We start from the raw sequence: 12,415 nt of genomic DNA, 5'->3' as shown, positions 1-12,415 counted from the left end.
GTTTTCAAGTCCTTGTTTTTGTTGCGGTAGTGTTATGCATCACGAGTTTATGCAGTATTATTGGCAATATGCTTTCAGTGCCGTAACCAACCACAGTACTCAGACTGTGTTCGAGGATTGATAGTACTTTTCTTTGATTCGGTTACAACTCTGTTTGAGTTTACCGAAATATTTACATTTTAACAACATAGTGATTAAGTTTAATTATTTAAAATTTCCTTGGGATTATCAGCAAATATGATTTTAAGAAGTAAATTAATGTTTCAATTTTTAATAATTATGTTAATCTTTATATCAATGTCTATAACTGTGCACAGTTTCAGAGATGTATCTTATAGGTTACTATTCATTACAGAAACAGTACAGCATGAAAACAAACTTCAAGTAGAAGATGAAACCAGTAGAGGAAGACCACAAACACCAATTGAAAAAATGAAAACTACCAAACTTTTAAAACCGCAAAAAATGGAACATGGCTCTGTTAATATAAGTGCTGCTCAGTTTGCGGAAGAAGTAGTACAACCACAATTTACTAAACTTAAACTAAAAAAATCAACAATAAAACCAAAACAAGAACCAACAGTCACAGCGTTGCCCAAAATTCAATTGAAAAGCCGTATAAAATTTTATACTGATTGGCCGCCAAAGGATATAAAACCTATTATTACATTTTTGGGAAGTGTAAGGCAAAATGGTGAACTGTCGAGAAATATAAAAGAAGCATCAAAAATAAAAAAGAAACCTGTTAAAATGACGGTTCTCCCAGAATTAGAAAGACCGGTATTAGAAAAACCAGAAGACTTTAGTTGTGAATATATGGAACAACCTTTAGAAATACCAAAAGACATTGATAATGAAACAAAATTACCTGACGAAGATTTTAAAGAAACTGATGTTAAAGAAAAAGATTCACCTACAAAACCTGATATAATACAGTTACAAGAAAATGTTAGTTCAAGAACGAAAAAACCGAAACTAAAACCTATGCGAATAGAAGAAGTTCAAGTTGATCAACCTCAGTTTGCAGAACCACAGTTTAAAAACCTTAAATTAAAAAAAGGTGTTGTCAAGACAAAACCAGAAGGATCAGTTGTAAAAATACCAAAAGTACATCTTAAAAGTCGCATAAAATATGTAACCGAATGGCCACCTTCGATAATAATACCCAACATAACACTTTTAGGTGCCATTCGACAGAACGGAATTCTTTCTAGAAACATAAAAGAGGCTGTGACTATAAAGAAAAAGGTAATCAAAGAACCGAAAATGCCAGATGTTCATAAAACGGAATTAGAAAAACCAATGTTTACCCATGACGATATTTTGGAACCTAGATCAAAAGTTGAAGAACAGCCCATAAAAGTTGTCGAAGAAAGTATTGATAATGATGAAATAAATAATAAGGATGAAAAAGAGGAACCTATGGATGTTATGGAAGAGGAACCTATGGATGTTATGGAAGAGGAACCTCAGCATGTGACAATAAAACCTCGAAAATCGAGTGTTAAAAAAATAGAAGAATTGGTTGATGAAGTAACTATAAAAAAGAAACTAAAGCCAGTTCGAAAATCATCGGTAACACTTCCAGAAATAACTGAACCGGAAGAAGTGACATTTAGACCGAAGACTGTTAAAACTAAAGAAGATGTCGAACAAGAATTCAATATACATTTAGATTCTTATCTCGAAGAAGAAATATCAATGTCAAGTAAAGTTAAGTTAAAACCACAGAGGCAACCAACCTTTAACGAAGAAGCTAATGAAGCTTCCATAAAATATTATAAAGAAAATGATGATGAAGTAGATGTAGTTGAAATCATTGATAATGAAGACAAAGAGGAAAGTTCTAATGTCACAATGCAACTAAAGAAAGCCCCGGTCAAGAAAAAGTCAGTGGAATATATGGACGACATATCAGAAAATATCTCTTTATCCAAGAAAAAAGTGTTAGATAAGAAAACCGAATTTATCGAAAATGTAACATTTGAATTGGGCAAAAAAGAAGATTACGTGATTGAAAATCAAGAGATTGCTTTTGATATTAAACAGCAAGTAGATGAATTCAAGCAAGAAGAATTATCTCTTTCTAGTAATATAAAACTTGTTCCTAAGAAAAAAGTTACTATAACTGAAGAGACTGATGAAACATCGATACAATTGCGTAAAGAAATTGAAGATGATAGCCAAGCAGAAGAAGTTATTATCAGTGATGCGGAATCAGAAGAAAATGTTGAAATGATATTAAGAAGAAAACCTAAAAAACCTACTTATGAAGTCAGTGAAGTAGAAGAACAAAGTATTGAATTAAAACCAAAAAAAGTCAGCAACAAAGTATTTGAAGATGAGGAACTTACGATATCAGCAAAGCGCAAACCGAAGAAAACAGGACTGGTTCAAGGTAAAATACTAAATCGACGTATTTATTTAATTAAAAAAACTGCGATTTTAAATAGCGAAACTGCCTCTGATATAATACATCAATATTGTTATTTGCAGAAGCAGAAGCATCGATGAGCATAGCAAAAGAACAAGAATTTCCCGGTAAGTATTCAGTACCCAGCTTAAAGCAGTCAGACGCTCAAATAATTCATGAAATATTATTTTATATTTAATGTTTTAAACATTTCAGAAACTCCAATAAACGTTCGATGTGGTGACACAGTATTTGCCGTTTATTCCTACGTCGCAGAGACGGACGAGGCCATAAATCTAGTAGAGGGTGAACGACTATACATACTAGGTACAAAAAACTCTTATTTCACAGCCCATTTTCGCTTAACTTGCAAATTATAATAGAGCATAAGAATGCCACACATAACAATGAGGCTTTCTGTCATTTATTTGTTTTACTTCTTTTTAACGTTTGCTACTCTCCAGTTCGAATACTTAGAAGTTTTGAAACAATATTTTGTATATTTAAAAGAAAGTCACTTGAAATTCAGTACAACATTTTTATATTTGTAGAAACTACAAATCAAGACTGGTGGTATGTCCGCAAACATCTCACAGAAGAAAAGGGCTGGGTGCCGGCACAATACTTAATGGACGAATCGAATTATACGTTATATCTTCAAAAGAAATTGAATGAGAAAATTGATAAATTGCCCGTTTTTGAAAGTACGTATGTTTTTTTATTTAATTGATTAAATTGAAAAAATAATCTAAAAACGATTAAACAATATCAATTGAATGTATAAAATGTTTGTAAAGAAATTAATTCATAGTGTGTTATATAAGACAAGTAATAAATGTAACGTCGACAGTGCAGCAACTTAAGAGTAACAATTAAATGCATACGATCATGCTTTCAGAGCCGACTTCTGAAGAACAAGCCATCGCGCCCATATTCATCGAGAAGCTCCGCCCGAAACACACTCCAGACGGGTCAACAGTACAGTTTGAATGTCAAGTCGAAGGGTTTCCTAGACCTCAAATCACGTGGTTTAGACAAACGGCTATAATAAAACCTTCCCAAGATTTTCAGATGTATTATGACGACGACAACGTAGCCACACTAGTGATTAGGGAGGTGTTTCCAGAAGACGCGGGAACATTTACGTGTGTAGCTAAAAACGCAGCAGGGTTTGCTTCGAGCACCACCGAATTAATAGTCGAGGCACCGCTATCTGATCATGGTTCTGAAATGACAATTCTTTCTAGAAAGAGTTTGTCTAGGGAATCGTCATTAGCGGACATATTGGAAGGAATTCCACCAACATTTTCGAAACGGCCAAAGGCACAATACGTTGACGAAGGCACACAAATATTCTTGGAGTGCAGGCTAGTCGCCATTCCCGAACCGGATATCGCTTGGTTCTTTAAAGGAGAAGAAATAATGGCAAATGATAATATTTCTATCGCTACAGAATCTGATATGCACATGTATTGTAGTGTACTGAGAATATCTAATGTTAAAAAATGTCAAGAAGGCACATACACAGTACTTGCTATCAACAGGGAAGGCGAAGCCAGCTTACCTATAGTTCTAAAAATTAAAACGGGTGAAAAGGAGAAACCACAAGTAATAGAACCTCTCAAGAGTATGACTATTAGAGAAGGAGAAAGCGTCGTCTTAACCACTCAAGTAGTTGGAACCCCGGAACCGAAAGTTTCGTGGTACAAAAATAATAAACCCATTAAAACACTTACACAGAAAACCGATGGAGACATGCACTCTATATCTATCATAAAACCAAAGAAAGGCAAAGACGACGGTTTATACACGCTTAAGGCGATGAACTCGGAAGGTTCTGCCGAAACCAGCGCTGTAATAACTATTGAAGGTAAGGATACAATTATTATTGCCAATCATTCATATTAATTTGTTCAAAATATGTACAATGGACTCATCGTTTTGGTTAAAATAATTTTCCTCTCTAAAATAATATATTAAATGTATAATAAGTAAAGATCGTTTTTTCTTTCAGAATCAACCGAAGAAAATGAGGAACCACCTCTCTTTATCAATAGATTCCAAGAATTAACAGTCAGAGAAAACGGTACGATCATATTGAAAGCAAAGGTCACAGGTAATCCTATACCATTAGTAACGTGGTACAGAAACAATCAAATTCTTACTCCTAATGAGACCGTCACACAAAACTTTGATGGTGAAAATATTGAACTTGTCATTACTAACGTCGATTCAGAAATAGATTCCGGCGACTACAAATGTGTCGCAGCAAACACTGCAGGCAAGGCATCGCACGGAGCCCGAGTCACCATAGACGTGGACAAGGTGACGTTTGTGCGTCATCTTAAGGAACACTACGAGATACAAGAGGGGAAAACAGTTACACTAGAATGCGAAACGTCTCACACGGTCTCCACAAAATGGTATCACAATGACAAGGAACTGAGCGGAATGGATCACCGGGAGATTATACAAGAAAGTCGTATCCACAAATTGAGAATCAAGAAATCGAAATTGTCTGACAAAGGAGTAATCAGGTGCGTGGTTAAGGGACAGGAGACGAGCACAAGCCTGGTCGTCCATGAAACGTTGCCGGAGTTCATTCGCAAATTGCAAGACTTCGAAGTTAAAGAGAGGGACATCGCTATACTTGAGGTCGAGATCAACTCGGAAACAGCCGATGTCGTTTGGGAAAAAGATGGTGAAACGATTAAAGCTAAAAAACACAAATACGATCTCGAGAAGCGTGGTAATATCCGGAAACTGTTTATAAGGAATACGTCTGTCCACGACGAAGGCGAATACACTTGCAAGCTGCGCGACGACGCGTGCACTGCCGAAGTGACCGTCGTGGAGCTGCCGCCGGAGATAATCAAGCGGCTGCGGGACCAGAGAGTCAACAGGGGCAACAAGGCCACGTTCGACATCGAGCTCACCAAAGGCGACGCGCTTGTCAGGTGGTTTAAAGACGGCGCTGAGTTACAATTCTCGAATCATATTCAGCTCACTATCGACGGTAAAAAACAAAAATTGAAAATATACGATAGTGAAAAAAGTGATGAAGGCGAATATACATGCGAAGTTGGGAATGACAAGTGCACGGCTAAACTTTTAGTTGAAGAACCATCAGTTGACTTCACGATGAGACTTCCCGAAGTAGTCGTCGTACCCGCGAACACGGACGCGTATCTGACGGTCGAAGTACCCGAAGATAGTCTCGCGGTAACTTGGTTCCGAAGGAAGACCACGCTCGAGGACTCAGAGAAGTTTACGCTAATAACGGATGGTAGGAAACGAACTCTCATAATAAGACGGTGCACGGAAGATGACCAATGCGAATATTCATGCCAACTGATGGACACCAGGTGCACCACGCGGCTGCAAGTCGAAGGTAGGCGCTCGCGAGGGCGATTCTATGCTTTGTAATAAGTCATTAAAACAACATTGTTGTGTTCTAAAATAGTTACAACAAACAACAACAACAGCTAAAGGCCTCCTCTCCCTTTGAGGAGAAGATTTTGGAACATATTCCACCACGCTGTTTCAATGCGGGTTGGTGGAATGCACATGTGGCAGAATTTCTATGAAATTTGTCACATGCAGGTTTCCTCACGATGTTTTCCTTCACCTCTGAGCACGAGATGAATTACAAAGACAAATTAAGCACATGAAATAGCGGTGCTTGCCTGGGTTTGAACCCGCAATCATCGGTTATGATGCACGCGTTCTAACCACTGGGCCATTTCGAATAAAAAAAAAAGTAGTTACATTTCTATAATATATTTTTTAGTTGAGTTAGCTACAAACTATGTTATGTTATATTAATCGATTTCATAATTTTAGTGATTGAATATACACCCAAAATTTTGGACTTCGAGAAGACATACAGGGTGAAAAGAGGCGGTGATGTCACACTCTATGTTCAGTACGAAGCTAACCCTCAGCCTAACGACGAGTGGGTAGTCAATTCGAAAATTATTAAAAAGTCTAAGCACACGAAACCGTTCATAGACTCTATGACGGCAAGCCTCACTATCAAGAAAATAGAACGCACCGATGCCGGTTCGTACAAACTAAGGCTCGAAAACAATTGCGGCGTAGTAGAAGTTGATATCGAAGTCATTGTTTTGGGTATGTGGAAAGATCATTTGATTTTTTAAGTCATAAAATGCATGAAAATGTACTAGGAGGTCCTACAATATATTTCAAATATGTTACTTTGTGATCTTAAAGTTTTGTATTAATGATGAACTTGTTTGTAACCTAGACATATCTTCACCGCCGGGAAAACCGCGTGTGTTGGACGTGGACGACAGCTCGGTCAGCATCTTTTGGTCGGAGCCCAGCGACAAGGGCTTCTCCGAGATCGAGTCCTACATCGTCGAATACCAGGAGCAGAATACGACAGAGTGAGTCAGATTGAACTTCGTAAGAGCTCTTTACTGAGCACGGCACTCACGAAACTCGATTCGTTAGGATGTTAAATCAAAATAAGGCGCACCAGAAGAGGCTTAACAAACCATGCTCATTTATTAACAAGATATTGATATTCGCGCTTGTCACGATGACGCTACCTACTTACCTGCAGCTACTTCTATATTAATAATACTATACTCTATTGTAAATATTTTCCGAAACGCGCTGCATCTTATGTGTATCGGGTACGCAGTTTTTTTTACCTAACGTAAGTGCAAAAAATCGTCAATAACCCTGGGAACTAAGATGTTGACTCTCCAACGATTGGAGCTCCCGCTTTAAACCTGAACTGCATTCCTAAAGTATTGCAAAGTGTTGCTGTGTGGCGGTACATCGTGCAATGAGACAGCGATAGCACCAGCACTGGTTGGCCCAAAGCCCCAGGGGGAGTTTATTGTATATTTCACGTGTTAAATGCGTTATTATTATAGAAAAGTGAATTTTGTTTCAGGTGGTTGTCTATAGAAAATATTCAAAAGACTCAATATTGCGTCAAGAATCTTAAAACGATGTCAACATATAAATTTAGAGTTTTCGCTGTAAACGAAGTTGGCGTAAGCGAAGCGTCCGAAGCGACTGAGTACATCCGAGTCGAGAAAGTGAAGGAGAATCAGCCTCCGACTTTGAAGAAGCCTTTAACGGACGTCGTAGGTGGGCCTGGGGACGATGTCGAACTTACTTGCATATTCGGGGGTGTTCCAGAACCGAAGGTCACGTGGTACAAAAACGGTAAACAGTTGAAAACGGCCAAAGCGACGTACGCCAACAGAGTCGCGACATTAGTAGTTACGGCAGCGAAGACAACTGAGGGCTCCTACAAGTGCGTTGCGTCGAACGATTATGGCGAAGTAGACACGTCTTGCTCGCTGGAAATTCGAAAGAAGCCGACTGTTGTCGTGGCCGACGAAGAAATCGATCAGAAACACGCGGTCGGCGAATGCTGGTCTGTGACGGCAGTCGTCGAGGGCATACCGGTGCCGGAGGTCGTGTGGTACAGGAACGGCTGCAGGCTGGAAACTACAGAGGACGTAGAGATCGTAACGCGGGACACTTCCAGCCTGATAAGAATATCGACTCTACAAAGGTCTCATGCTGGGAAATACTTGTTGGAAGCAGTGAACAACGCGGGATCTGCATCAGCAGAAATCACCCTTAAAGTTTACGGTAAGCAAGGAGATCCGATGATTTTTCCTTTCTTGTTACATTTCACGTCAGTCTAAATCTCGCCATGCCACCTCACTCACCTCCTAACCTCTGACCATTTCATTGACATAAATTCTACGTTACATCAGCAAGTTTAGGACTTTTTTCAATTACTGGAAAGTGTAAAAACAAAGACAGATAGCTCACGACGCGGTAATTCGTATTACATTGTTTTCCATCGGCTGTGTATTGAGTAGCACGAAGAACAAGTTATTACGCCTACTTGGCCTCGTGGTCGTTTGCAAGGCCTGTATATATGTATGAAGATGTAACTAACGTAATCCGCATCTTGGATTCGACTTCCCGAAAGTATACAGTTTACTAAAAGTATACAGCAAAATAACAAATGCCGGCCCTTTAGGATCACGTCCGCGTTTCGCTTGAAGTCATAATCTGACTTTAAGTTCAATGTTTTGATCGCTGTCCAATGCTTCATTTTCAGACAAACCGAGCAGACCGGAGGGTCCCGTGATAATGAGAGAAATAAGCCGGGAGTCCGTTACAATAGAATGGAAGCCGCCCCTCGACGACGGCGGCCTGGAGCTGATCAAGTACGCTATCGAGAAGCTCGAGCCGGAGTTGGACCAGTGGGTCAAGGTGGCCGACGTCGACAGGAACATCGAAAGCTACTGTATTCAGCGGCTCAACGAGAACTGCGAATACATGTTCCGCGTGATGGCGCAGAACCCGATCGGGGTGTCCGACGCCTTGGAGAGCGAGCCCATTGTTATCAAAAACGCTCTAGGTATGTACTGCGTTAGGTTGTTACTCCTGTTACTCGACTGCGTAGAGTAACTCTTTTGTGGGACAATGTATACGCTTCTACAACAGGATCCCAGAAAGCGTTCAAAATGCTTCTGTAGCCAAATTTTAAAAAATATTAAGAAACACTTCTGTGCGAAAGAATACTATATAATTAGTGAATTTATGACGGATTTCACACTATGGGAATGAAACGAACGCCTCCTGGCTGTTTCTATTCGTATACAAGATTTATCTAATTTATTTGACAAAAAAAGACCCTCTGATTTTTTTCTGCGGTTCTTCTCAGGTCAGGGTGTTCCTTTTTCCGAACCGGTTGTAGTGTTCAATTTGACCATTAATAAGAAAAAGTAATGCTTCTACATTGAATAAAGTTATTTGAGTTTGATTCTTAGCGGAATTGATTTTATATTCACACAGACTTCGGTTTGGTATTTGAATCGTAACTTATGTAAGGAAAATTGCAATAAAAACTATTTCATCCCCAGACGTGCCATCGCCGCCCGTCGGTCCGCTCGGGTTTTATGGTATTGACAATGATTCTGTCACCATCACGTGGTACCCGTCCGAGAAGAACGGCGGATCGGCTATTTTAGACTATTCCGTTGAAGTCAAGCAAGAAGGCAAAAAGTGGAAGCACGTAGCCACGTCGTCGGTGACTTCCGCAAAAATCAGCAAGTTGTCTGCGAACGCCACGTACTCGTTCAGGATACGCGCCAGGAACGAAATCGGCACGAGCTTGCCGTACGAGTCGGATGAGAAGATCACTATCGGCAAGACTCTGTGTAAGTTGCGCGCAAATGTCGTCTTATATTATAATAAGCATTTCACCACCAAGTACCAATGGGCTTTTTACGAGTTTCGGAGGTGTTAGTTTTGTTATCACGACCGAGGGGTTCCAGTCCGCCCTTATTGTACTGGATGCTATGGGAATGCTGCAAGTGTTGTACTAAACGAGGCCTGCGTTTTCCAGCGCCCCCGTCGCGCCCGCAGCGCGTCGCCATACGGGAGACGACCTCGCGCTCCGTCACGCTGCAGTGGGCGGCGCCGGAGAGCGACGGCGGCAGCGTCGTCACCAGTAAGATACACGCATGCCCCCTCCGAATGCCGGAGAATTCCGCGACGCGTTCCGACATTCGCTATATTCCTACTTCGTTTGCAGATTACATCATCGAATACAAGACCGTAAAGGGTAAATCTTGGTCTAAAGTGGTGACGGTGATGGGGACTGTCTTCGAGCGCTGCATAGAAAACATTAAGGAGAAAGACGAACTACTATTTCGCGTATCGGCCGAGAATGTCGTGGGTGTCAGCCTGCCTACCGAATCGGAGACCGTCCGCCTGGAGAAGTATGCGAGTGAGTACCTTTCTTGTGTCTTCGTAACTTAATGTCGCCAGGGCGGTGCGCCTGAAGCCTGGCTACGGGAATGTTATTTGTCGTTGGAACTCGTAGAAAATTTAATTAATCAAATGTTATTTTTGTCAATTTTAGCTGTTCCGTCGCCGCCCACCGGCCCTCTGGAAATCCGGATGATGGGCAACATCGTAATGACGTCATGGGGAACTCCCGAGTGGGACGGCGGCGCCCCGCTGCTGGGCTACCACATCGCTATCCGCGACGTCACTAAAACTATGTGGATGGAAGTCGGCAAAGTGGACGTCCACAGTCTTAAGTTCAACATAAAGGACCTCAGCGAGAACCACACTTACATGATTCGGATATACGCGAGGAACGAGATCGGCCTCAGCGAGCCGCTCGAATCGGCCGAGCCGTTCAAAGTGATCCCCTGCGAAGGTGAGCATTGCCTTGTGTTGGCCGCTCCGGCCGCTCCGGCCGCAGTCGCCGCCGCGCGACTCTGTGTAACGTTCATGACGCGTTTCAGATTCGCAAATCGACGAGGAGCCCGGCGAGCAGACGGAGGCGACGGAGCCGACGTCCTTCAGCACGCAGACGACGACCTCCTGGCTCCGAGACCACAACATGGACGCCGACATACGCTCCTACGCGCGGGGCTCCCTCCTCCGCCGAGACGAATACTTCTTTAGGATATGGCATTACGCGAAACAACTCTTCAAATAATAAGCAGCTTTCAAGATTTGCTTACCGCAGAGCCTAGCTCATTAATAGACAGCACAGTAAGCGTCTCCTCGTCGCTCACCGACCACCACCGCCGCACGACGTGACGACGTGACGACGTGACGACGTGACGACGTGACGACGTGACGACGTGACGCTTACTGCTCTGTCGACCCGGCACTGCTCGCCTGTGATATTACATGTCTCGTAGTACGCGGATAGACTATTTATTGTTCACAATTGTTTTATGTATAGCCCGTATTTATTACTTAAGTTAATTCATGTAAGTCCGATCGCGTGGCGGCGGGTCAGTCGGGAGACGTCAATATAGGTGCACACATGGGACCCGCGCCACTCGTCGGCTCTATTTGTACTTCAGATATTTATAATAAAATAACAATTAATATAAGTGGCTTGTTTTATTTCTAAGTGATGCCATTTTTGTGCTAAAACACTAGAGAACTCGTCGCCTTTTCTTCGACGTCCCATTATATATAACTTTGAAAACTTAATAATGACTAGCTTTAGCCCGCGGCTTTGCTCGCGTGGAAATTATAAAATAACTCAACAGATTAATTTAAAGTATTGCGTCAATTTAAGACCCCTTTCCAAAGAACATTTTCGTTCAACTCTCTTGGGTTATACCCACCAGAGCACTCGTAAAGCTCATTCTCGACCCGGCTGTTAAGAATTTCCAGTCGAAAACCACTTTACTCTTCTTTACACCGGCTATTTTAAAGATTCGATCGTGTGCTTTATTAATTGACTTAAGGCGTAATCTGTACTCTTTTGATCTTTTGAAGATATTCTGAAGGTATTAAAGATATTCGTTGGATTTACACTGGTTCTCATCCATCCATCTTTTATTCAGAGATAAGTGTAGCCTCTACAACACGATGGCTTGCCGGAACTATCTAACTATATGGTATCGTTGTATAATTTGAGGTATGAAATCCCTCGCTAACATTATTGGTACGACATTCTTCCAACTTAAAAAATGACCCCAAGACTAACCTACATACGAAATTTCAACCTCTATTTCAACCCTTAGGGGTAGATTATCCAAAAATGCTTAAATACTATATCTAATCATTTCTAACAAGTATCCCAAAATTACAGTTTCATGTTTCTAACTTCAAAGATGGCGGACTTCCAAATTAACTTGTATATACGAAATGGCAAACTGTTTTTCATCCCCTTAGGGCTTGAATAGCCAGAAAACTTAAATACGTATATACTCATCAGTATCCATAATATTTTTATGTCTAGAAAGATAAAACTTTACTTCTGTAAAGTTTTATCTTTCTAGACATAAAAATTACAGACTACTATATAACTTTCAACCGTTATTTCACCCTTTTAAGGGTAGAATATTTAGAAATCTAGAAACATATAAATACATATCTCCTCATTTTAATCAGTATCCCAAAAATAATGTTTCATATTTCTACCGGAAAAATTACTGACTTCCATACTCACTTTCC

General features: G+C 40.8%; 1 protein-coding gene across 1 annotated transcript in view; it reads left to right on the top strand.

Moving 5' to 3' along the window:
- Window positions 1–11,340, top strand: part of LOC124543378 (titin-like) — a 55,530-nt gene extending 44,190 nt beyond the window's left edge. The window contains exons 15-29 of the mRNA XM_047121582.1: window positions 356–2,398; window positions 2,497–2,541; window positions 2,630–2,740; window positions 2,965–3,117; window positions 3,312–4,283; window positions 4,428–5,804; window positions 6,257–6,544; window positions 6,681–6,822; window positions 7,341–8,053; window positions 8,535–8,837; window positions 9,343–9,639; window positions 9,828–9,932; window positions 10,017–10,211; window positions 10,347–10,649; window positions 10,738–11,340. Coding sequence (XP_046977538.1) covers window positions 356–2,398; window positions 2,497–2,541; window positions 2,630–2,740; window positions 2,965–3,117; window positions 3,312–4,283; window positions 4,428–5,804; window positions 6,257–6,544; window positions 6,681–6,822; window positions 7,341–8,053; window positions 8,535–8,837; window positions 9,343–9,639; window positions 9,828–9,932; window positions 10,017–10,211; window positions 10,347–10,649; window positions 10,738–10,934 — 7,244 coding nt within the window. The 3' untranslated portion in view covers window positions 10,935–11,340. The remainder of the gene's footprint in view (window positions 1–355; window positions 2,399–2,496; window positions 2,542–2,629; window positions 2,741–2,964; window positions 3,118–3,311; window positions 4,284–4,427; window positions 5,805–6,256; window positions 6,545–6,680; window positions 6,823–7,340; window positions 8,054–8,534; window positions 8,838–9,342; window positions 9,640–9,827; window positions 9,933–10,016; window positions 10,212–10,346; window positions 10,650–10,737) is intronic.
- The last annotated feature ends 1,075 nt before the right edge of the window (window positions 11,341–12,415 follow it).

This window comes from Vanessa cardui, chromosome Z (assembly GCF_905220365.1).
Source record: "Vanessa cardui chromosome Z, ilVanCard2.1, whole genome shotgun sequence".
Lineage (NCBI taxonomy): Eukaryota > Metazoa > Arthropoda > Insecta > Lepidoptera > Nymphalidae > Vanessa > Vanessa cardui.
Note: the sequence above shows the minus strand (reverse complement) of the source record. Positions and strands in the feature narration are given on the sequence as shown.